We start from the raw sequence: 26,690 nt of genomic DNA, 5'->3' as shown, positions 1-26,690 counted from the left end.
TTATCTGAGCTAGAAACAAACACTTCCCTTTATAATATTATTCTGACACTTGGGTATGGTCTTAATTGTATTTGTTTAAAATTGCACATATATCTCAATGTGAACTGCAGCTCTTAAGAGGGATAGGGATAATAATTTTTTAGACTAGTAGTTACTGAGTACTGAGTACCATGTGCTTGGTGCTATGCTCTGCAAGAACTACCTCAGTAAAGACTCAAAATGACATACTGAAGTAGGTTTTATTATTGTCTTCATATTACAATGAGGAAATCAAGACTTAAGGAAGCTAGGTAACTTACCCAAGGTCTTAATAGCAGAACCCTGACTGAACACACAGGTCGGTCTGACAATGCATAGTCTAAGGCATATAATGCAAAATTATTTTAGCGCAAAGGTAATATTACAAATTTTATAGATAAGAAAACTGAGGCTTGGAAAAGTGCAGTGACTTGCCCAAAGTCACAGAGCTAAGAAGTGGAAGAGACAAGAAACAGGAAAAATCAGAGAGCAAAAAAAGAGCTCTTATAAATTAAAAATAGGGTCGCTGAAAGGAGAATTCAGTAGAGTTTATCTTCAATGGAAGATACAATTAAGAACATCTCCTGGGTAAGCTGGGACGAAGTGAGAGAGTGGCATGGACTTACATATACTACCAAATGTAAAATAGATAGCTAGTGAGAAGCAGCCACATAGTACAGGGAGATCAGCTCGGTGCTTCGTGACCACCTAGAGGGGTGGGATAGGGAGGGTGGGAGGGAGACGAAAGAGGGAGGAGATATGGGGATATATATACGTATAGCTGATTCACTTTGTTATAAAGCAGAAACTAACACACCATTGTAAAGCAATTATACTCTAATAAAGATGTTAAAAAAAAAGAACATCTTCTGACAAGTAAAACAAAAAGACAAAGAAACAGAAAATAGAAGAGATATGAAATCAACCCCAGAGATTTAACTTTGACTAACAGGAGAACGAGAAAGTGAGAACAGAGAATATAGAAGGGAATAAATTTTCAAAGAAACAGTATGTGGCAGAGAATGTTAACTGTCCACAGAAATCCTTTCTCCTCTTCTTCCTGGGCACTAACTACATTTCTCAGGTTTCCTTAAGAATTAAGAGGTCAAGTGACTAAGTGCTCTCAAATGGAATGTGAGTGCGAGTAATGCAAGCCATTTCCAGGCCTGGCTCATAAATTCTCCCAAGTACTTTTGCCTTCTTGCGGGCTGAAATGGCAATCAACAAAGTGATCTTAGGAACCACATGTTGAAGGAAACCCTGCTGACCTAGAACATCTGTTCTTCTCTATTATGTGAGAAATAAATTTATCTTGTAGTTGGCCACTCTATTTTGGGGTCCATTTGTTATAAAGCTTAAGGTTTGTTATAAGTTTAGCCTACCCTAACTAATACATGATACAAGTATATTTCCCTTTCCAGAACTGAAAGACTTAATTCTCCAGTAAAAACAATATTTTGTACTAAAAAACAAAGTAATTATAGTACACTACTTTGTTCAACAATGAATAATAATTACATAGCTATAATAATATAAATGTGACTAATAAAATTAAAAATTGTGATAAAGTATATTGGGAGGGTTAAGAGAAGGAAAATGGAGTAACAGTGGTGGTGGAAATACTAAATTGTCATCTAGTCTATGAGAAAGTTAAAAGATATTTTTTAAAATTGGTAAATCAGAAGTTAGTAAAAGCCCATTATTGATAATATAGAGGTAAATACCAGATGAACAAATAAAAAAGATGAAAGTGGTTGTCTTTGGGCAATGGGACTGAGGAATAGAGAAGGAAGAGACAAAGAGCTGATGTTTGTTGATATTTCTGATTTTTAAACTATGTGGTATGTATTATTTTGATACAATAAAATGTTTTAAAATGTACAAGAAAGGATTCGGGAATTGAACACAGACGAGATGGACTAGAAGAGCATGCTAGATTCAAGATGGTAAAGTAGAAAGATAGAGAAGGGGAGACAAAAGATAGTCTGCTATCCCCAAGCCTTTCTACATCCATATTTCTGGTTTTAGGAGTTGGAGCAGCCTCAGAATGCCCAAGAAACATTTGTAAATGAGTATACATAAAAAGTAATAATCAGGAATTCTATTACCTGACCCAACTTTAGTTTTTTGGCTGCCCTGTGGTCCCATATACATACAGTGATATTTATTCTATCCTCACGTGAAGCATGTCACCATAGTAGATGCTAGCCATTGAAAGGATATCGCGTGTGTGTGTGTGTGTGTGTGTGTGTGTGTGTGTGTATTTGTGTAATGAGGGGATTCAGTCTTATGCAAAGAGGCTAAGTGGGCAGCTAGAAAAAGGGCAGATTGGAAAGCACAAGCAATAATGTAATAGGAAGAGATAACAGGAAAGTGGAGGAAAGAGAGGCAGTAAGGGGAAGGGAATTTATTTAAAAAGGATTTTGCTGCAGCCTGAGTAATCCCAGAGACATAGATTTGGAGGGCTAACTTCAAGCATGGCAAATATGAATCCAAAAGGGATTGTTTTCTCAAATGAGGCTAATGCTATATATTACTTTTAACAACTTTTCTAAACTCAAACCTACTTTAAAGGAAAGCACGCACCTACCCTTTGAGGAGCATAAATAGGATATGAGGATGAGCACTAATGTACTCCACAGTAGGACTCCGAGTGCCTATCTGTCGTCTCAGGATGTTGTTAAATATCTGGGTCACATCTTTTTTTCCCTGTTAAAGAAACAACCAACCATTAAGTTGTATACTTTAAATGGGTGAATTGCATGGCATGTGAATTATTTCAAAAGCTGTTTATACACACACACACACACACACACACACACACACACACACACACACATTCCATTTAATATGACATAGTATTTTCCCACCTGAGATTGTGAATTCTTTGACTTAATTTGTCTAATGATAGGTACAAAATATATAAACAACCAAAAAAATCAAGATCAAATAAAATCAATGCCCTACACATATAGTAAGCATTTCAAACTGTTAAATGCATGAAGTACAGTCAAAGCTTGTGTCTCAAGGCTTTCTGATTTCTCATTTTTATAGTAATAAAACCAAAGGTTAAGGACCACTTTTTAATGAGGGCCAGGGAACAGAAAAGGATATTTAGGGAATGGAAATTTTCAAAAACTTAGGACCATAAAATGGCTTATTGAGAAGCTGATCCTGGAGTGCTTATTTTGCTTATTTTTTAAAAAACGTAGCTTATTTTTTTTAAACGTAGCAATCTCTAATAATCATTAGAGATTAAATTAGAGATGGACTAGAAGAGCATGCTAGATTCAAGATGGTAAAGTAGAAAGATAGAGAAGGGGAGACAAAAGATAGTCTGCTATCCCCAAGCCTAGAGATTAAATTATCACAGTAGGAAGTTTTCTGCCTTTTTTTTTTTTTAAACATCTTTATTGGAGTATAATTGCTTTTCAATGTTGTGTTAGTTTCTGCTGTATAACAAGATGAATCAGCTATACGTATACATATACCCCCATATCCCCTCCCTCTTGCATCTCCCTACCACCCTCCCTAGGAAGTTTTCTGCTTCTTTGAGCTGTTTTCTAATTCAAACTGAACAGTTGACTTTGCATCCAGCCTATTTTCACAAGGCACACCTACCTTTAAAATGAATGCATCAACTCTTACATGCAATACATTTTCATCCTTTGATCTCTTATCACATTGTGTTTAAAAACATCAAAGAGTCTAAAGCTGTGTCTTGAATAGTGCCCAAACATCAAAAAACACAGCTCTGAGTTTGATCCTGAGCCCACAAATCAGAAACTTTGCAATCTCAGCCATAACTCTTTTTTTTTTTTACCTCATTAGAATATGCTGAAGTATTTTTTTTCGTCAGCAATTTTAAGGCTTAAAGGATTAGACAAAAATTTATGGCTATAAAGTAATGAGATTTTCTTTCAAACAATTTTAACCCAAAGGTCTGTCTTCTAACTAGCCGTTATTCACGTAACAGCAGGATCCTCCAATACTTTCCTCACCCCAATGGACCACTTTCCTCTTGATTCCTGAAGAAGAAAATGGGTTTGCCACACAGATTCCTGAGTCAGTCTCTGCTACCCAATCTAAACCAAGGCCTTGGGCCACCATCACTGTTATCAGCTCTGGATTTCAAATCCCTGCTCCTAGCTCCTCTCAGCCCTTGTTCATTGTCTTGCCTTCTACAACTAGTTATTTTCTCAGCTAGTTATTTTATATACTGTTTATCCAAGTATAGAAAACCACCTCTTCTCCTTCATTTGACATATACTATTAGTACATAGTTCTTTTATCAAGGGTTTAAGGGTAACAAAGGGTAATTATAGTACAGTGCAGAAACAACTTCAAATTGAATCCTATACATCATAATTAAAGATTATTAAAGATTCCTCAGCATTCCTGATCATCTTTTTCCTTAAGCCCCTTCCTCTGTCATGGCTCTGGAGCCTTCTCTCTCCCTTACTCCAGACCCTCTCCTATCTCTCTTCTATTTCCTACTCCTATCAAATTTAGCCAAAGAGACAGCATTTCTCAAATTTCTGTTATTTTACTCTGCAAAGGGAATCTAAGCTCTTTTCTTTCAGTCTTTTTCCTTCCAAACATTGCCTAGAGACCTCACCTTTCACAACTAACAAAAAAGCCCATGTAGGTGTCTTCTAAACAAAAGTTCTTTTTTTTTTTCTGTAAGGAATGCTCCACCCTTTTAGGTTATCTGGCAAAAGCTGCAGCCCTTCCGTAAAGTAATAATTTTCCTTTCCTGTTATAAAAATATAACAAAGATTTTACAGTCAAATGACTGTTATACTCTTCAAAGAAGCCCCAGGAGAGGCTATTCACTTACTGAAGTATTATCATTATTCCTGAATTATGCTCTACACATTTACTAATTCTTTAAGAAAAGTGGCTTACTGCTGTGCTTCAGGACATCTTCCTTTGCTCCAATTCCCTTACCTCTGCTTCTATTTCTCACTCTCATACCTACATTGATTCATTCATCCAACCAATGGATATGGAACTAGGCATGGGAAATGCAGTCCTAGTACTCAAGATACTCTCAATCCAGAACGAGCTGTACCAGGGCTACCTAAGAACCAAGAGATGAGGAGGGTGGGGTTCTGTGTGATTAGACGGAGTTTTATCAAATGGTCACTAGTTTATATGGATACTTTAAGCTTGAGAAGGAAAGTTGCTGCCTGTGGGCTGATCATTCATGCTTCCAGTCCATAGAAATACACAAAACATTTCTGCAAGTGGGCTCATAATGCTAGTAATGGTGCATCCTTCCTGAAAATACTATGAGTATATAGTTGGTGGAATGCTTAAAACTGAACCATTTTCAATTTTAACTGTTTTTCATTCATTCATTCAACCAAGAGTATTTATAAGTATTTATTTGCTATGGGTTTGATTGAGGAGGACAGCTTCACCTACTGAATATCACATTCATTTATAACTATGTTCTAGGCATCAACTAAATGAACAAAGTCAAGAACCATCTGGTCAATTATTCCTCAATAAAGCTGAAAAAAAGAACTGTCTGCAATTATCATGATAATAGACCTTCATAATGATAGTGTTGAGTCATCAGTAAAAAATGATTACATCTAGTATATAATTTTGGAGGAGAGGCAAGTATACAATGCATGTTATAAAGAAAATGTAAAGTAATCCACAAAAGTAATCTACTTAACTTTCTTCATTTGAAGAGTTAATCTTTAGCTACATGGAAAATGCACATATTCAGAAAGATAATTTTTCCCCCAAGGATTCCAGAGAATAAAAGTTTACTCTACTTGATAATGTATAAGTCAATTTTTAGGCAATTGAATGTCTTAATCCCCAAATAATTTTTAAGTAAACTTCTCTATATTTATTTCTAGTATACCATGTAAAATAAGGGAAATTTGCATAAGTGTTTCTTACTGTTCCTCTTTTGTTTTCTAAGCCAAAGCTGCACAAAATTGTGAGGCACCCTAAGTTTTTCTCTGGTCTACTCCCACCTCCCCAATTCTTGGAGAGCACTTTGAACCTATGCTATTCTGTGGTCGCTCAAGGCTTCTCCAGGTCACTGGACCTGACGACATCTCATCCCTGACTCAAGAGGCATGGACATATATACACTACCAAACGTAAGGTAGATAGCTAGTGGGAAGCAGCCGCATAGCACAGGGAGATCAGCTCGGTGCTTTGTGACCGCCTGGAGGGGTGGGATAGGGAGGGTGGGAGGGAGGGAGACGCAAGAGGGAAGAGATATGGGAATATATGTATATATATAACTGATTCATTTTGTTGTGAAGCTGAAACTAACATACCATTGTAAAGCAATTATACTCCAATAAAAATGTTAAAAAAAAAAAAAAAAACGTAACCAACCTTGGTCATATTCCTTCCAGCATCCCATTGCAAATTAAGCTAATCTCATAAACTAACTCAAGCTAACATATTAATTAGTGATGATAATAGCTTAATACATTGCTGCTTTCAGGGAAATGTGCAAAACAAGGGGAGATTTATAGAAATATAATACTGTATTCCAAGAGCAGGGAGTTTCCCAGTTATGGTCACTCACCAACTAAATTTAAAACTAAAATAATAAACACAGAAACAAACATCAAAGGTTATAACAAAAATAAACCAGCTTACATTTAACTTAAGTTTGAGAAAGAGAGAAGATGAAAATATACTATCTGACATCTGTATATATCTGCACATGTATTTAGTGTTCTTCCATAACATGTATATGTATATATATTTTACTTTGTTTAATATTTAAAAACAATGATATAAGTTCATATTATTCCTATTTTATAGATGAGAAGGTTTAGTCTCAAAGAAGTTATGATACTAACTATCAAATGGCAGAGCAGGGACTCTATAAACATTCCTAAATCCAAGTCAAGTGTTTTTCCACTATGCACAGCTCCTACAAATGTCCATAATACCTCATTTTAAACTAAATTTAAAAAACATGAAAGTATATAAACACAATGATAAAACTACACTTTAATTCCACATATGCCAGGTTTAAAAAGGAAATAGGGAGTAAGATGGGGAGGGAGAGTGACAAGCCAGGCAAGAGGAAAAAGTAGGAGATTATTGAGCAGAAAATGTCAAGGTTAGAGAAACAGGTAAGAGAGGGAAGGAAAGAAAAAAACAGGTGTTTCTGAAAGGAAGGCTGAGTTGAAGTCTGGGCCCTGAGAGGCCCTCAGTCAGTGTAGTTTCTAGTCAACACACTTGACTTCACTGTCCAGAGCAGTCTTGCCCTGCATTCCTCCTCCTCTGCTCCAGTCAGCCAAAATCTTCCCCTATCTAAGCCATCCAGAGAGCTGTGGGCTAGTATTTCCACAGATCCCCAGAGCCCTGACCTTATCTTGGTCTAATCACTGTAATGAGTTTCTTTTAACTTCCTTGGTGACAAAACACAAAGCAATTTACTTCAGAAATCTCCATTCTCTTCTATCTTTGAGAATTAATGGAGATCCAAGCCCTTACCTGAGAGTATCAAAAGCCTGATAGTGGTAACAAAACAGCAAACAAATCAAAACCAAGACTTCCATCATTGAAATGTGCCTTACGTATATATATTTCATTGAAAAACCACTGATGATAAAATGCTTACACATATTCACCACTTATGTTTCTAGGTGTTGTTTTATTTATTATTTAGGCAATTAGGTATAATTGCTTTCAAAATGAGATAAATATCCTATATTAGTAGCATTTAACAAACTTCTTAAATCATTGGTATAAATATTTCAATTAAAGAAACAGGTCTGGAGAAAATAAGTTTGAATCTCAGCTTAGGCTCTTAGTAACTGAGTGACTTAGGGGAAATTACTTAATATCTTTGAACTTTAGGGTCTTTACCTGTAAAACAAGACTAATAATATAGTACCAATCATATATAGGTTGCTTTCAGAATTAAATGAGATGAGTGCTTGGAAACTGTACAACATGCAGTAAGCACTCAACAAATGTTATCTATTATTATTATTATTATTGACCAGTAAGTTTCTTACTTAGCCGCATAAAACTTAATTCCAGTATACCTTTTGCTTTTTTAAAAAAACGATTAAGATGATTTTAGAACTTTCAGGGGAAAATGGGATTTTAAATAATATATAAACAGTAATAATAAAAAATTACAGTCAAATATTGGTATGTATATAAAAATTGAAAAGCAGAATTGTCATCCTTTTGCAGATAGTTTACCTCAAAGTCTATCAGCTGCAGGTCGGCTATCAGTGTCACCAGCAGCCCACTATTGTAGAGTTCTTGTGCTAGCTGAGCCACAGCTTCTGTTGGGGGTTCCTTGTCACTTGTCCCACACAGAATTTCTTTCATTGCTTGCAGTGATTTCGACACTTCTTCTGAAGCCTAGTGACCAAAAAGTATGCTAATAGTTGAGTAATAAAAAATTTCAAGTTATAAACAAACAAACAAAAACCACTTATTGAGCCCTGCTTACTTATGATTAAAGAACTGTGTACAGTTACAAACAAAAACCATTCAGTAGGCACTGCGTTTTTTATTTCAGAAAATGTTACTAAAGTTAATTTATAAAAGAGAGATCTTCAGTATTTCTACTTAGTTAGAATAATTGAAATGATCTTCCTTTATTTAAAAAAAATTTTTTTTAATTAAAAAAGTGTTTTTACTTTTTGGCTGCACTGTGCAGCACGTGGGATCTTAGTTCCCTGACCAGGGATCGAACCCACACCCCCTGCAGTGGAAGTGTGCAGTCTTAACCACTGGACTGCTAGGCAAGCCCCCAAGAACTTCCTTAAATCATACTCATACTGAACTTTACTAGTAATTAATTACAAATTTAATTTATAAATTAAATTCAGTCCATTTTGAAGACTTATCAGTAGCTAGTAGTCTTTATTTAAATCATTTGTTAATGTTTTTCAACAAATCCCTATTATTCTGTTTTTTTTAATGGAGTAGGTACAAAATCATACATTGTCAAAACCCATAACCTTTGTCAATCCACTGATCCCTCACACATAACCATTATCTTTTTGTTATCTATGAAACTTAAAAAAAAGAAGCAAAAGATCTCACATTTTTTTAAATGGCCTCATATTTTATATGTTTTTATTAAAAACATATAATTTTGCTTTTATTAATTCTTAAAAAAATTATAATTAATTTATTTTATTTTAGGTTGTGTTGGCTCTTTGTTGCTGTGCGCGGGCTTTTCTCTAGTTGCGGTGAGCGGGGGCTACTCTTCGCTGTGGTGCACGGGCTTCTCATTGTGGTAGCTTCTCTTTTTGCGGCGCACGGGCTCCAGGCGCGCAGGCTTCAGTAGTTGTGGCTCTCGGGCTCTAGAGTGCAGGCTCAGTAGTTGTGGCGCACGGGCTCAGTTGCTCTGAGGCATGTGGGATCTTCCCAGACCAGGGCTCGAACCCATGTCCCCTGCATTGGCAGGCAGATTCTTAGTCACTGTGCCACCAGGGAAGCCCTCATTGCATTTTAAAGAATAATAGGAGAATACATAGAGGTAGAAAGTACATTAGTGAGTATTAGGGCTTGGGTAAGGGAGAAGGAGGTGCTGAAAATGTTCTGAAATTAGATAGTGGTGATGGTCACACAACCTTGTGAATAAACTAATAACCACTGAATTGTACACTTTAAAATGGTGGATTATATGGTATCTTAATTACACTCAATAGAAAATTTTTTTAAAAACAGGTGAAGATAAATAAATAAATAAATAAATAAATAAATAAATAAATAAATAAATAAAGCAAGGGCTGCCCTGGTGGCACAGTGGTTGAGAGTCCGTCTGCCGATGCAGGGGATGCGGGTTCGTGCCCCAGTCCGGGAAGATTCCACATGCTGCGGAGCGGCTGGGCCCCTGAGCCATGGCCGCTGGGCCTGTGCATCTGAAGCCTGTGCCCCGCAAGGGGAGAGGCCGCGACAGTGAGAGGCCCGCGTACCGCAAAATAAATAAATAAAGCAAGCAAGCAAGCATGGGATACCAAAAAAAAAAAAAAAAAAAACAGGTGAAGAAAAAAAACAGGCCAATTAGTTAACAATTTGCTGACTGTTTTTAAAGAAATATAGTTTTATTACTTTCAAGTATTGTATTCTAATCATTATAATTGAAGAAGGAAATGAGGAGAATAAGGCAAAATAATAAAAGTAACTCATAGTAGCATGACACTACTTAAAAAATTAGTTTCCAGATACATTTTATGATATTGCTAAAGCAATCCTTAATTTATTAAAGGTTGGAAGTTCCTTAAATTGTGACATATATCCACAGAAGATTACTTTAAACATATATAGAGTTAAGAATAATTATAAAGCAAACACCAGTGTGACCATAAGAGAGGTCAAGAAATAGAACATTTTTAGCATCCCAGAAGTCACTTGAATGCCGCCTTTTCAGCCGGAAGTAAATACTTTTATGTTTTTGATGACAATCATTTATTTACTTTTCTTTATAGTTTTCTCACCTATGTTTGTATCCCAAAACAACATAGTTTAGTTCTGCTGATTTGGAATAGTACCTGTACCCTCTTATGATTTGCTTCTTTCACTCAACACTATATTTGGGAGGTTCATCCTTGCCGCCGCATGTAGCAGCAGTTCTTTAACATTCATTGCTCTGTAGTATTCCATCAATGGCTGGACCACAACTTCTCACTTCTACTGTTGATGGACATCAGGGTTGTTTCCACTGAGGGGTTACTATGAACAACAATGCTACGAACATTCTTGACATGCATCCTGGTGCATATTTGCAAGAACATCTCTAGAGTTTATACTAGGAGGGGAACTGCAGGGTCTTAGAACATGTATATCTTCATATTTAACAGATAATATACTTAACTCATTTCCAAACACCAATTTATACTTTATCACTCATAGTGAATGAAAGTTCTTATTGCTCTCCACACTTGTCAACATTTAATAGCATCAGACATTTTTCATTTTTGACAAGATAGTAGGAATGTAATACGAATTTACTGTTGTTCTAATTGGACTTTTCCTGATCACTAATGAAAATTAGTGTCTTTTTATGTCTTTTCCTTTTTCCTCTCTTTTGTTATTTAGATTCACTCTTATATGAAGGTCATTTCTTCATTCTATTGAGCCAATATTTTGCTCAATATTACAAAGTACACTAGAAATAAAAATATATTTCTACATTCCTTACAAGATGTAGGATAAAAAATATATTTCTACATCATCACAAGAATACAATATTGTATCATTCACTGGGACAGAAAGATACCATTAACTCGAGGGTATTTATTTTACAGATATCTTGAATCTTGCCATAAACTAGTCCCTTTAGAGACAAATTACATATGTAGGATTCAATGTCCCTTTGAAGGAATAACTGAATTACTAAAAACCCCTTCCTCTGAGGAAGCCCTTCTTGGTAGGACTTTAAAACAATGTTAAAATGAGGCTGCACTGGGAATTCCCTGGCAGTCCAGTGGTTAGGACTCCGCATTTCCACTGCAGGGGGCGCGGGTTCAATCCCTAGTCAGAGAACTAAGATCCCACATGCTGCGCGGTGTGCCAAAAAAAAAAAAAAAAAAAGAGGCTGCACTGTAGTAGAAACTATCAGTTGATCTTTAAATATAAACATTTTACCCTCTATGTCAGTATAATATTATATACCAGTATAACCCCTTAGATTTTTTCTTCATTCTGAGTTTTTTTCCTTCCAGTTTTATTAAAATATAATTGACATTCAGCACTGTATAAATTTCAGGTGTACAGCATAATGATTCAACTTACATACATCATGAAATGATTATCACAATAAGTTTAGTGAACATCCATCATTGCATATAGATACAAAATTAAAGAAACAGAGAAGAAAAGAATATATTTTTCCTTGTGATGAGAACTCAGGATTTATTCTCTTAATAACTTCCATACATAACATACAGCAGTGTTACTTACATTTATCATGTTGTACCTTACACCTCTAGTACCTACTTATCGTACACTTGGAAGTTTGTATCTTTTGACTGTCTACATCCAGTTCCCTCTCCGCAGTACCCCTGCCTCTGGTAACCACAAATCTGATCTCTTTTTCTGAGTTTCTTTGTTTGTTTTTGAAGTATAATTGACCTACAACACTGTTAGTTTCTGTTTTACAACACAGTGATTCAACATTTCTATACATTTCAAAATGATCACCACAGGACTTCCCTGGTGTCCAGCGGTTAAGACTCTGAGCTCTGAATGCAGAAGGCCCGGGTTGGATCCCTGGTCAGGGAACTGGATCCCACATGCCACAACTAAGAGCCTGCATGCTGCAACTAAAAGATCCTGCACACCGCAGTGAAGATCCCGTGCGCCGCAACTAAGACCTGGCGCAGCCAAATAAATAAATAAATATTTAAAATATATATATTAAAAAACCCAAAATGATCACCACAATAAGTCTAGTTATGATATGTCACCATACAAAGGTATTACATAGTTATTAACTATATTCTCTACACTGTACCTTTCACACCCAACTGGAAGTTTGTACCTCAATCTCCCTCCCAATTTCTTCCCCCTCCAACGCCAACCCACCTCCCCTCTGGCAACCACCTGTTTGTTCTCTGTATCTATAACTCTGTTTCTACTTTATATTTGTTCATTTGTTTTGTTTTGTTTTTTAGATTCCACATATAAGTGAAACCACACAGTATTTGCCTTTCTCTGACTTATTTCTCTTAGCATAATGGACCTCTAGGTCCATCCATGTTGCTGCAAATGGCAAGATATCATTCTTTTTTATAACTGAAATGGATTGGTGGTTGCCAGAGGTAGAGGGTGGGGTGTCACCCCTTAGTTTAAGTCTAGAGGGATCCAAGGTTGGTCAGAGGCTCTAGAAAGTGAACGAAGAGTTCAAGACAACAGACTCAACAATTATCAGTTGCATAAAACCCGGAATCAATTTAAACGTACTTACAAAGAGCCTACGAGTGCATCACAGACCATGTTTAGGATTCTTCATGAAGATTTTACATTAGCTTTTTTGGTCTATTCATGTATTTTAATAAAAATGTTATTATTTTACCGCATACCTTATCTGTCTTTCTGTCTTGCTTTTCCAAAACGGCCATGTTGTCTTTCAGAATTTTCACGATTTCTGCTGGATTTTTGTGCGATTTACTAAACAAAGGCATTTTTTTCATCTATAGAAATCTCTTCTTCCAATGTGGAATGCTAAAAACAAACAAACAAATAAACAAAAATTATAATTATAATTCTTAACATGATTAAATTGTTATACCAAAATGTCTTATAAGTTTTCAATAACCAATTCAGTAATATGAAACATTAAAATCAGTCAAACTAAAACAAGTTTCATTGGGACTTCCCTCGTGGTCCAGCATTTAAGACTCTGTGCTCCCAATGCAGGGGGCCCAGGTTTGATCCCTGGTCAGGGAACTAGATCCCACATGCCGCAACTAAAGGTCCCCCATGCCACAACTAAAGATCCCACATATCATCTAAAGAATCTGCATGCTGCAACTAAAGATCCTGCGTACAGCAACTAAGACCCAGCGAAGCCAAATAAATAAATACATAAATATTAAAAAAATAAAACAAGTTTCACCAAGTTTTGTGCCAAATTTAAATTAATATAAAATATTTTAAGAAAGATATTTTTTAAAGTTTACCTAAAAGTTTTTACTCAAAGTTTAAAATCTTTCCTAAAATAGAAATTCAAGATTTATGCAAGAAGGGGAAAAGGAGTATTTTTAGAGAATAACCTGATATTTAAAACTAGATATTTTGACTAAAGAGAGTGATGATGATGATGGTGATAATAATAATCATAGATAAAATAAAACATGTAGAACAAAAGTGGGATTAGGATCCACATACTTTGGTAAAGCAATGTTTAAAAACATGCCACTCCACAGCAACAAAATTACAACGTAAAATTGTTTAGAATCCGTTTTTTATTTACTCTTCAAACATTCAGCTGGCATACTCACTGATGAAATGAGGACTACCATGATGGGGGGTGAGGTGGGAGGGGAACAGGAAAATCAGTTCTTCTTTTTGAGAACATCTATTTACATAGAGCAGAGAAAGCCAAATATAGCTGTCATTGCCCTATTTACACTAAAAATGTGTTATTTTTTTTTAGAAAAAAATCTAAAATTAAAGGCTCCAGTTAGTAGAGGCATATTCATTTACTTTACATTTATTAGCAAAAATATTTCAAACATTACAGAAATATGATGTGATAAATCAAAGGCTCCCATTCTATGTCAGAGTTATAGAACACACATTATATTTCAACAACACAAGAAGCAGGAACAGGAGAAGATGCCATGCTAAGTCCAACGGACTGACACCAGGTGAATGCCTCCTGGGCACTGAAAGCTGTGGTGGGGTTGCACACATCAGCCTGCCCTCCGGCGTTAGTGCTGACAGCAGGCCATGCAGCACACAAATATCAGAGGACTGACATGGGCCCTATTGTACTTTTCCACTTTCCAAAGTAAGTGAACAGAATAAACAACAAATAAATAGTTTCTACTAAAAAAAAAAAAAAAAAAAGCACAAGCAAAGGGGAGAAATGCCCTGTGGACTTCGACAGGAAAGGTTACTTCCAAAATTAATTCCCTGTAGGAGATAGAATAGATATAATTGGTAAAATAAAAATTATAAAAAGGAAGAGAAGAACTTAGACAAAAAGAGAGTTGGTCAAGATAAAAGATCAAAAACACATAATATACACACATATACAGAAACACCCCAAAATGCAGCATGGCAATCCAAAGCTGCATACAACAGAAATGACCCCACAGAAAATTGATTGAGGACAACCAAAAGGTACACAATTAGTTAGTCTATATTTATTCATTCAGAAAATATTTACTGAGCACCTGTAAGGTGTGAGGCGTTGCACTAGTAAATGCAAAATAAGCTTCAGAGGGTGCACAATGTAGTGGGAGACACAGCCACACAAAGGGTTTTGCTAGAATGCCAGAAAAGGTTAAACAAACTTAAATGATGGAGAAAAGGTACTTGGTGTGTGTTCATGTGTATGTGTGTATAGTATATATTATGGAAATATGGAGAAGATACAGTGTTCTATCTATAAAAACGGGTATTACAACAATGAAAAGAGGTGGAGGAAGACAACAAATGCAAAAGGAACTAAAAAATGGAGAGAAACAACAAAGATAAAACAGCCTAAGCAGAAAAAAAGATCTAAATGTGGTCATTTACAGAATTTTTCTAGTTGAGATTAATGATGAGACCCCAAATTCAGTGCCTTGTGGCTTTTAGAAGAAACCAACATTCTTCTCTTAAAGCTCATTCCTACAAAATGACTGTTAACAACAAAAAGGATAAAAATTAAGCTGTCTTTGGACTTCCATAAAACTACATGTCATAAAACCATGGAGAGAATCTACAGAGTTCTGAAAGGGAAAGTCTATAACCTCACAATTAAGTCTCTAGCCAACATATTTATGTGTGAATAGACCGTGTACACCTACTAAAATTCTTACAAAAAGATGAGATGGAGTCAAACCCACAAGAGTTCAAGAAAATAAATGCTAAAAACCAGAAATAGTTCTTGAAAGGGAGCCTTGATAGTGCTGGCAGAACATTTGGGAGGGTGCAAATCTACAATGCATTCATGTGGGAATAAAAATAAATAAGGATTCAACTAAATAAGTTAAAAAGGAAACTGCCTCAAAAATCTCAAGAAAAGAATGATGGAAATAACAATAGAATTAGAAATAACTGAATCAGAAAAGTAAAAGAAAAAGAAAATCTCTGGTACTTTTTGGTGCATGTTTTTTCTGGTGCTAGACCTGTCTGCTCTCCTTCCCACCCCACCCTACCAAAAGGGTGGGAACATGACCCAGGCGGGGCCAGAGTATTCCTTCCACTGCCCTGGCTACAGCAATTGGCTCACAAATGGATTGTGACACCATCAAGCTAATCAAAATGCTTCAACAGGACCTTTTCCCCTAGGTATTTTAATTTAATTTAGTTTAAATAAAATATTTAGGGCATCTAGAAGAAGAAATAGAGAACAATGTAACAAGTTCCTGTATATTTACCACCCAGCTTAAAAAATAAAACAACTAAAGCAATGCTCTTGGTACAATTTTCTGATCCCATTTCCCTCTGGCTCATACTGTACCTATTTATCATTACCCTTACCTATATATGCTTTCACACTTCTACTAATATTACAGACAATATGTCATATTGTTGTGTATGCTTTAAAGCATTATAGAAATGGTATTACATGGCCAGTTTCTTTTTTTCTCCCTCAACACTGTGTTTATGAGATTTATTTGTGTTAATACACAAATCTCACGTTTATCTTACGTGCTGTATAGCATCTCACTGTATGACTATACCACAATTTATTTATCAGTTCTCCGAGTTCTAATTGTTTTCAATTGTTTATTATTACACGCATGATCATAACACAGATTCTTTTGCCAGTCTACTTATACATTTGTATGAGAATTTCTCTAGGGCAGTGGTTTCAACTTTTTAAATAGTGACTTGTAGTAAGAAATGCATTTTATATTGTGATCCAGAGCAAAGGAATGTATAAATGATTGTATAATTGTTTCATGAAACAATACTTGCCCTCTGGATAGATTCCATTCTGTTCTATCTGTTCTATCCTACATTATTTTTTTAAAAAGTGCTGATCATTATCCATTAATTCACTACCTGCTAATTAGTATGCAAGATGTCATTACAGGGGGAAGCTAGATGAAGGGTATACAGGATCTCTCTGTATTGTTTCTTATAACTGCATGTGAATCTTTAGTTATCTCAAAATAAAAAGTTAAAAATAAAGAATCCATCACTATGGAAAATGGACAGTGATAATCCAACATAAGGATAATTACTGTTCCTGAAGTAGAAAACTAACAAATGAAAGACGTACTTAAAGATGTACAAGATGTGTCTATTTGTCTACTCAATCCTTCAGCAAGCCACCCTTTTAATTGTATACAGCCACAGAACTATTTCTGGAATGTGGCTCAGCTAATGTTAATGGTATTATCTGAATGAGATTTGTGATACATCTAAAATTTTTTCATCTTGATATTTTTCTGTATTATCTATAATAGTGGGGAATAAACCCATGTAACTAAGAAAAGAACCGAATAGAAAAACCTATTTTGTTTTTGAATAGAAAAACTGAATATCATTAAAATGTCAATAATCCTAGTGTCCATAATTTGATACAATTCCAGTCACAAGTCCAAAAAAGTTTTTAGTAACTAAATTAAGCCAAGAATACCAAAAAAAACTCACAAGGATAACGAGTTTTAAAAAGGAAGATTTCTTACGAGGGAATGAAATTAAACGTGCTATCAAGTGCTATAAGTGAAAGTGACACAAGAAAAACAGACCAATGGAACAAAAGAGGCCAGATATAGATGTTACTACAAGTGACTTTCAAACTTCTGGATGTAAAATAATTTCTCTAATTTTAGAAGTGATGAAATAAATCTCAAAAAAAAAAAAAGACTGACAAATCAGTTAATATAAATATGTTACAAATCTAATAAATTGTTTTGAATTTTTATGGATAAAATAATAAAAACATTGTAGGCAAACAACAAATAAGAGAATTCTGTGACATGAATATGAAAGACAGAGGGCTAATATCATTATAAAAAGAGATCTAAGACAAATAAGAAAATCATTAAGAAATAATGCATAGATATTAGAAAACCGCAAAGGAGGAAGTACAGTTAAACACATAGTAAATGTTTATTCTCTATAATGGAAAAATGCAAACTTAAAGTGAAGGACTATTTTGCCCATCATATAACAAAGTTTTTTGTTGTTGTTTTGAGAAAATTCAATTCTATTGATGGTGAGATGCAACAGGCCCTCTCTTTTCTTACTGGTGGAAGTATAAATTGGATAATAATTTGGCAATATGGATCTAGAGCCTTTAAATATTCACAACCTCTGACTTTAGTAATTCTGCTTCTATCAATCTGTCCTAAGAAAATAAACTAATAAAGGTTATCTTTATAACTTTTTTTTCCATATTTTAACATCTCTAAAATGTGCATGTGTCTTACAATTGATGGGACCTTATACTAACTGGCAGGGTTTGTTTTTGTTTTTGTTTTTTTTCTTTCTTAGTGGTACAAGAGTATATGCCTTACAACCAATGGCTTCTTAGATTTGATGAAATATAGTATATGGCTATGAAAATGTTTACAAAGAATGTGAAATGTACATGTTAAAAAAACACCATCCCATAATATAGAGCATAACTACAACTATGTAAAAGCAAACAAAAGCACAAATACACAAAACCTATGCATAGAAAAAATCATTTAAAAAAGTTAACAGTGATTGCCTCTGGGTAGCTGGCTTATAAATACTTAGTTTTCTTCTTCCTTCAACGTTTTTCTTTTGTCCCCAAACTTTGTTAAATAGATCATGCAAATGTTTTTACAATGGAAACACCTTCTCATAAATGATACTTTTAATGACTAAATCACCATTTTTTAAAGTTCAAACTGTGGAATATCTGATCATCATGTCTTTTCAAAGCACTAGTCAAACAAATATGATTTCTGTTACTTGGCTATGAAATTTCATTAAGAGTAGCACTTGGCTCAGATTCTGGAGAGAAAGCCAAAAAAAATTCCTCAGCTCTGCTCCCAGGGAACTCAGGCCCTGTAGATTTTTAGTAGACTTTGCCAGCTTGGCAGCATTCCCTTTCCTAAGGCACAGTAGAATATTTCATATTCCTAACTTATGTGTGAGCGCCTCTAAAGATGACCCAAAGTCAATCCCTCAAATACCTCATCTGACATGTTCAGTGACGTAAGTGGAGAGGAGTGTGTTTGAAGGGGGCCAGGGAAAGGGAAGCTAGGAGAAGAGGTCATTTGGGGCATTAAATACCCTCACTGTTATCCCTTAAAGTATTTTAAAGGGGAATAAATGTCTATCTGTAGGTGGCTAATGAGTATCTCTAGGCCTTTATGTCTAACCTCCAAATGTGCTGTTCAATAATAGTTTTCAGTTCAAAGATTTTCCACGAAAGCTTAATGGAGTGGGAAATTTATCATTGAAGACAAGAGAAGTCTCAAGATTTCCATAGGTAAAACCATAAAAAACATAACCAAACTGCTAACTCATTGTAAGAAAGTCAACTCAAAAATGAGCCTTGTTTTCCTTCACATAGGTTATTTTACAATGAACAATAAGTAAGAAAGGAAGATTTCCAAAAGCCTTTCACAGAGCTTGCTAATTTAAACTTAGTCACAGGTACCTTCGCTCAAACTAAGAAAATTAAACCATCACATTAAAATAAATTTCAAGAAAGTTCAGAAATTACCATTCTTTTATGTTTTATTCCAAATAGGACTCACAGACAGAAATAATGCAATCAAAAAGTACACCTATGGCAAATAATTGGGCCAATAAGATTCATTTTTAAAAATCAATGGGATGGAGATTACATGAGTATATGTATTTGTCAATATTCAGTGAACTGTTCTCTTAAAATGGGTACATTTCATTGAATGTAAATTTTAAAATAAAAAAAAGTACACCTAAATGTTCTACTGTATTTGTTGCATCCCAAATAGGCCTCTTCCCACCACAAAATCATTGATTACCTTCACAGATATAATAAACTACAAAGCATATCATTATTGTTATATATGTTATGATATCAAATCCATTATAAAACATATTACATATGTCAAAGTACCTTCCAATCAATGCCCGCTATCCCTCAACCATTCCATTTTAAAATATACTTCCTAGATGTAATTAGAAGATACCACAATTGCATTTTGTACTTGAAGACCTATAGAAACAAGTGAAAATCAGTGGACAAAGTATAAATAAGAACTTTCACTGATCATCCTTTTTCTCAGTTCAAAATGACTAAGAATGGATCTGTTTTTATAAGTTTTGTTAACAGAGTTTGAGGGAGCACCATTTTCAAAAATGAACAATTTACATAGAAATGAAAAACTTGTAAGAAGTGTTTTATGTACCCTTACTCATTTGGAAGCCTTGATCAGACTTACATCAGAATAAAAACTCTTTTACAAGAAAAAAACCCATGTCCTTGGGAATTGCTCCTTAATTCTAATGTATTGTAACCACTGAAACAATTTAAAAATAGAACTAGTTTATGAAATTAGGAAGACATACAACTACCAATTTATTATTATAAATATTAACCTACTAGACTACTGTTCCAGGAAAAACAACCAGAAACTTCATTCACAGTAATGTTTCTGTTGACAGCTCCAGTCATTTGTTGGAGTTAAAATTTTCTACATCTATTAGCTAATAAAGATTGTCAATGGATAATCATTTTACATTTGAATTTCATAATCTCAATTTATAGCAGAGATCTGAAGCTAGGTCAGTATTCTCAAAGACTAGGAAGTGTAATCAAAGCATCAGTTCTCACTGAAATTCACAAATGGCTATTTTTCACAACAGAATTATCAAGGGAAACTTGTAATTCTTTTTTTTGGGGGGGCGTGTCTTTCTTTTAAGCACATACATATACAAAATAATCATCAAATTTTGGTTAGATACTGTTACTGGTATTAAGGCAAAGTTTATAGTTACAGTGTGAAATACAACCATTTCATAGCTTCAGTAAGCCCTGTGCCTATCTATGAACTCTCAATCTATAAAACATTAACATGGGAGAGTAAAGATGCATGTGATTTAGCTGAAATTATCTCTCATCCTATAGACTTCCAGGATTGTAAAGTTCTTCTGGATGGGTAAGTTAATATGACCTCTCATCCTTCCACAGCTGGAAGAGACTAGATGAGTTTCTGCTGGAAATTTAAGAAATATAAGTCATAAAATTAAATATTTATTATTTCATTTAGAAACAGCAAAGATTTCATCTTAAACCAACTATTTTAATTACCAGTGGAACACTAAGTATGTCCATAATTAAAAAGCATGCTAACAGAGATTTTTTCTTCTTAAGGGAATCTCAGCTAAATATTATCTTTAAGCTGCATTATAAATCTATACATGCATGTACACAGACATCCATACCTCAGAAATGGAAAATTGTCCAAACTATTCCACATTATTTCATTCAATCATTCAACAAATATTTATTAAGCACCTATTATATGCCACTTGGAACTACTCAAAATCATTACTTTTAAAATATGATTTGAAATAGAACATAGAAAGTATTTTTTGATCAGATGGAAAGGTTTTTCTGCCACTAAAAATCATCTAAGTATAATCTGCATTCATTGTATTGTTTATTTCATTACATATGTTTACTGCAGTACTAACTTTAACATTTTATATCTTGGCCTTTTAGAGAAACTTTTTTTAAAAAATTGAAGTATAGTTGATTTACAATATTGTGTTGGTTTCAGGTATACAGCAAAGTGATTCAGTTATATCTATATATATACATTTTCCAGATTATTATCCATTATTGTAGAGAAACTTTTAGGGCCAGCGTAACTAAACTTAATTTGGATAGACCTAATTTGAGTTTTCCGAATAGGCCACATTTCTTCATATGGGTCCTAGTACACATATGCAAATACATAATTCTTCTGAGTTAAAGTTGACACCTTACTTCAGAATGTCCCATGTACTCAAGATACCAAGCTTATAAATTGCCTCCCCTCATCATCATCCCTACTCATTCAAGATTACCCCCAAGTTACACCACAGTCTTCTCTTTTTCTCTTAACAGTTAGGCCTATTCTGTACTAGTATTGCTTTGTTTGCTTCTTAAAATTCAATTCTTGGCTCTCTCTTTCTCGTAATGAAAACTGTGTGCCCCTAAACCCCTTTCCTTTTTGGGGTACCTTGGAAAAACTACTCAGTTCCATTTTTGTATACCAAAGAAAGAGTTCAGTCCCTATCTGGTAACTATTTATTAGGTACCTACTTATATGCCAGACACTGGGCTAGATCTCAGAAATGGCTGATAAGCATAAAAGCAATGGCTAGAAATATTCCTGTAGCAAGGAAAACAAAAATCACTGATTTTAATATAAGATTAGATCTCATAAACAGTGCAATTTATCTTGGAAGCTCATAAAAGTACCTAGAAATGCTGTTTATAAACATACTGCTTTTCTTCAAGTATTAATATTTAGGAAAAATAATGTCTTATTCAACTTGTAATTGTTTTTATATTTAGTTACATCACTGTAATTGATTTTCTAATATTTTTCAGGGTGGTGATGGTTTTTCTATTGTGTAAGTGAAATATAAACTTAGGCTATAATAAACACCAAGCAATCATTATTTGTTAAATTGTTTCCCAGAGAAGATGGTTCCCAAATTCCCAACAACCCACTCACAAATAAACTTCTAAGGTACAAAACACTTGGAAATTGGGGATGGCTTATTTTTTATTTCTATATTTACAATTCTATAGGCTTAAGAAATGGTGCCACTACTAAGATAATACCAATGAATTACTAGTTTAAAATAAAAAATTATTTGGAAGATTGTGAAGCTATGTGTAAATCTTCCATCAGTCTAAGGACTGAGTGTGGGAAATTCTGTAAAGAAGTAAAATTTGGTTTGTGATATAATCTCTATTGTATTTACTTTTGACTTCAAGTATAAGATACTAGTCCTAAAAAGGTTTTCACAGACAAGCTGAGTTTCTTTTTATACACTGGTCAATAGGTTAAAAAAACTCCACAAAACAAAACCTGTTCTACAGGCTTCTGCACACATACAGGAAATATTAGAGAAAGTACAGTAGTTTTACATTATATCTAGAGTACAAACCCTTTTAATAGGTTCATTGACACCTTGCTTAAGTTTTCATTTCTGCTAAGTTGTTCTGCCTTAAAGGACTCACTTGAATCAATAACTAAGGACATCTTTTTTGAGGCTGGCAAACTAGAAACATTGCTTAGAATGATGCATCTTTAAGCAATGACTCACTTCTGCAGCTAACAATATATACTTCCTTCTTACACAGAAGAATGATTACATGCCTTCCATCGATGCCTTTAAAAAAACATATAAAATTAGCATACAATCTCCCAAGTTAAGATTGTACAAATGAAGTTTTTATTGGACTGTGAATATATATTTTAAGAGTTTTTTCTTTTTTCTCTTCTCTATTGTTTACATATATATATGCATCTGGTTAAAATAGTTCTTCAGCAGAACAACAATACTATATAAGAGTTTGGTGCCAGCTATAAGAACAAAATAACTGCCTTATTCCTTAATTTGAAATGTGCATTCATTTTGTATCAAATGGTAAGTTTGATATGTAAATTGTCTAATTTTTATTTTCACTCCAGAACTTTGAAAAAAATCATGTGTCACTTATTGGCTCTAACAGAAGCATTCAACATTCAAATTACATATCCCTTTATTTAATGGCATCATTAACATTTCTAATTGAATTATGAGGGAATGCTGTAATTGATAATATCAAACATCACAATGATTATTTTAAATTTACTGAAAATAGACGGAACGAGGTAACTTTTGAATTTTTATTCAGTTGAAAGAGAAACATGAAAAATGGTATCCTGCCACTATTTTATTTTTGGAAACTCTTTGTAAATAAAAACCCATTTCCAAAATAAGATATTCCATGGACACGGAATAGTTGGTAATGATTCAAGTGCCTTAGGCAACAGAGAAGTATTGTTTTGTAGTTGTTTTTTAAAACCTCTCCTAGTAACAGCAGTTTATCATGCACAAAGAAACAAGGTAACAGCACAGTTTAAAATGAAAATATAAGCAATAACTGTAAAACCTCAGCTAAACTAAAGGTTATCATATTAATTCCATCTCTGTGAACCATTATAGGTAACCTGGTTGATACTCACCAAATGTTACAGAAAAGCCCAGGCTCGCCTAAGCAACGAAAAGTAGACACGTGGTGAGGTGCTGAAGACAGCTCTCTCTGGGGCTCAAAGCACTTTAGATGAAGTAGCCTTTATCTTCCATTTAATAGAGGGTGCCTCCTATTACCAAAGCGTGGCAGAGAAGAGTTTCCACAATCCTGTCTTGACTTTCTGTCTCCCTCTTTGAAGAGTAAGTTACCACCGGAAAAAGTTAGCAGAAAATGATCACTGAACACTCACACAGGGCAGCTGTAAATTTCCACTCTCTTTGCTTGCTCTCAGATTCCAAGCCTTGCTTGTCTCTTAATCTGTCACAGGCAGTTCTGTTTCTGGTCAAACCAGCTTGCTTAAGCGTTCTCCTCTCCTCCTCTAATGCACTCTTTTAGATACATACCACACAGTCACAGCTCCCTCTTTTTCTTCCTCCTTCCCAATCATGCAATGTCACAAGAATGTGTGTAAAGCAATTAAGTTGAGGCAAATTTAATTCTTGGCCAAAGGAAAACAAAAGAGTCTAGGTATAAACAAAATTTTTTTCTCATCACATTTTTTCCTTTTAAGTCCTATACTTGTTCATGCATGGTTTTGTCAACAAATTAAATTGGCCTGACCATCTTGTTTAAAAATTTAAATAACAAAGGCATGTTGATAGTGATAATAACAGATTCATTTGCTAATATGTTAGATTCCCAGGGAAGATGCTATTCCCAATCATAATAAGAAAGTGTAGCAAGTAAATACACAGTATTATTAATTTAATCTTGAGATTTTAAAAAGCAAGGGAGGTGGGGGGGAGGGGGCGTTGGCACAATGGATAACGCCTCTGACTACGGATCAGAAGATTCTAAAAAGCAAGGGAGGTGTTAGAATGAGTATTCATAATTTAATTTCAGTGTAATTTTGTGAAAACTTAATTTATTAAAAAATACGGTATATTTTGAAACTTAGAATCAATTTAGTTATAAAAAGGAAATTATAAAGAACATAGAGAAATATTAACACCAAAACTATTAAATGGAGCAGCTTACACCATTTATGTGCAAACCAAATGTAACTATTTGGTGTAGAATGTCTCCCCCTCCCTCCCCACCCCATCACACAAAAGCACTATTTGTCAGGATACGTAATACCTCTTCAATGAGAATTTTAAAAGCTAAAGGTTTCAAAAAACATTTTTTCATTAATATACATGTATAATTATAGAGTAAAATTTCTTAAAATTATGGATCTTTCTGCAAGGTTTGAGGATGAGGAATTAGGTAGAAGGCTGAGTGGGATGGCTAGTGACAGGCTTAGATGGCCTTTATTAGATTCTTTGGAGTTAAAAGGTAAGCTTGGAATACATGCTAGCTCTGTGAGGATGCTAGTCAGAGCCTGCTTTGGGGTTTTCTTTTTTTAATTAATTAATTAATTAACTTATTTTTGGTGTTGGGTCTTTGTTGCTGTGCGCGGGCTTTCTCTAGTTGCGGCGAGCAGGGGCTACTCTTCGCTGCGGTGCGTGGGATTCTCATTGCCGTAGCTTCTCCTGCTGCACCAGCTCTAGGCGTGCGGCTTCAGTAGTTGTGGCACGCGGGCTCAGTAGTTGTGGCTCAATGGGCTCTAGAGCGCAGGCTCAGTAGTTGCGGTGCACGGGCTTAGTTGCTCCACGGCACGTGGGATCTTCCCGGACCAAAGATCGAACCCGTGTCCCCTGCATCAGCAGGTGGATTCTTAACCACTGAGCCACCAGGGAAGTCCTCTGTTCCAGTTCTTTAGTGCCAAAGACTTTTAGGTTCTCTGTCTCCCACTATGTTTCCACTCAAAAGTCTTGTGCTCTTCTAACAGATCTCCCAATTATAGAGCTGACAGAAATAGTTGTTAGACCTATTATTACTTTAATCTTACTCTCTGCAGAACTAAAATATGAGCTTAAGAATATGAGCTTAAATAAATTGAAAGGTAATTATTTGTACTTAGTTGTTTATCCTTATGAAAAATAAGTGAATAAATCTTGGCTTTATTACTTAATCTATATATCATATATATTAAATATATATTTCTTAACATATATACTTATTTTAAAATTATTTCTTTATCTGGCTTATTTAAAGTACAGTTTAGAAATTTAAATATGTTACAAGGAAATTTTAACACCTAAAAATTAGGCATCAAGAAGACTAGGGCTTCCCTGGTGGTGCAGTGGTTGAGAATCCACCTGCCAATGCAGGGGACACAGGTTTGATCCTTGGTCCGGGAAGATCCCACATGCCACAGAGCAACTAAGCCCGTGAGCCACAACTACTGAGCCTGTGCCCTAGAGCCCGTGAGTCACAACTACTGAGCCTGCATGCTGCAACTACTGAAGCCCATGCACCTAGAGCCCATGCTCTGCACCAAGAAAAGCCACCACAGTAAGAAGCCTGTGCACCACAACGAAGAGCAGCCCCTGCTCACCGCAAGTAGAGAAAGCCCGTGTGCAGCAACGAAGACCCAACACAGCCAAAAATAAATAAGTAAATAAATAAAAGAAGCCTAGAGATTACTCTGCTGTTTGTTACTTCAAATTAGTAGTTCTGTAAATCTGGAATCTTATTTCCTATTTTTAAAGAAACAATAAATAGAAATTATCCCAAAACCCTAAAGGGTATTAAGAGCCTACTATCTTCTTAAGATTATACTCAAAGAGTTCTGGTATAACTGAAGAAGTTCAGAATTTGTAAGGGTAGAACTTAGAATAACTATAAGGCTGATTTTTTAAAAGTCACTTTAAAATTAGACTTTATATCAATCTGTGATGGAGTCTAAGGCACAAAATAAAGAAAAGGCATTTAATACATAATT

The 26,690-nt window shown here is 34.8% G+C and overlaps 1 protein-coding gene across 2 annotated transcripts in view; it reads right to left on the bottom strand.

Moving 5' to 3' along the window:
• Positions 1 to 26,690, bottom strand: part of CAB39L (calcium binding protein 39 like) — a 99,772-nt gene that overhangs the window by 36,496 nt on the left and 36,586 nt on the right. The window contains exons 4-7 of one of the 2 annotated variants that reach the window (XM_059996183.1): positions 23,853 to 24,051; positions 13,071 to 13,212; positions 8,230 to 8,394; positions 2,609 to 2,727 (exon numbers count right to left, since the gene is read on the bottom strand). In XM_059996183.1, the coding sequence (XP_059852166.1) occupies positions 2,609 to 2,727; positions 8,230 to 8,394; positions 13,071 to 13,181 (395 nt within the window). In that variant the 5' untranslated portion in view covers positions 13,182 to 13,212; positions 23,853 to 24,051. The remainder of the gene's footprint in view (positions 1 to 2,608; positions 2,728 to 8,229; positions 8,395 to 13,070; positions 13,213 to 23,852; positions 24,052 to 26,690) is intronic. The other variant, XM_059996182.1, reaches the window with a different exon arrangement.

Source organism: Delphinus delphis, chromosome 18 (genome assembly GCF_949987515.2).
Source record: "Delphinus delphis chromosome 18, mDelDel1.2, whole genome shotgun sequence".
NCBI lineage: Eukaryota > Metazoa > Chordata > Mammalia > Artiodactyla > Delphinidae > Delphinus > Delphinus delphis.
Note: the sequence above shows the minus strand (reverse complement) of the source record. Positions and strands in the feature narration are given on the sequence as shown.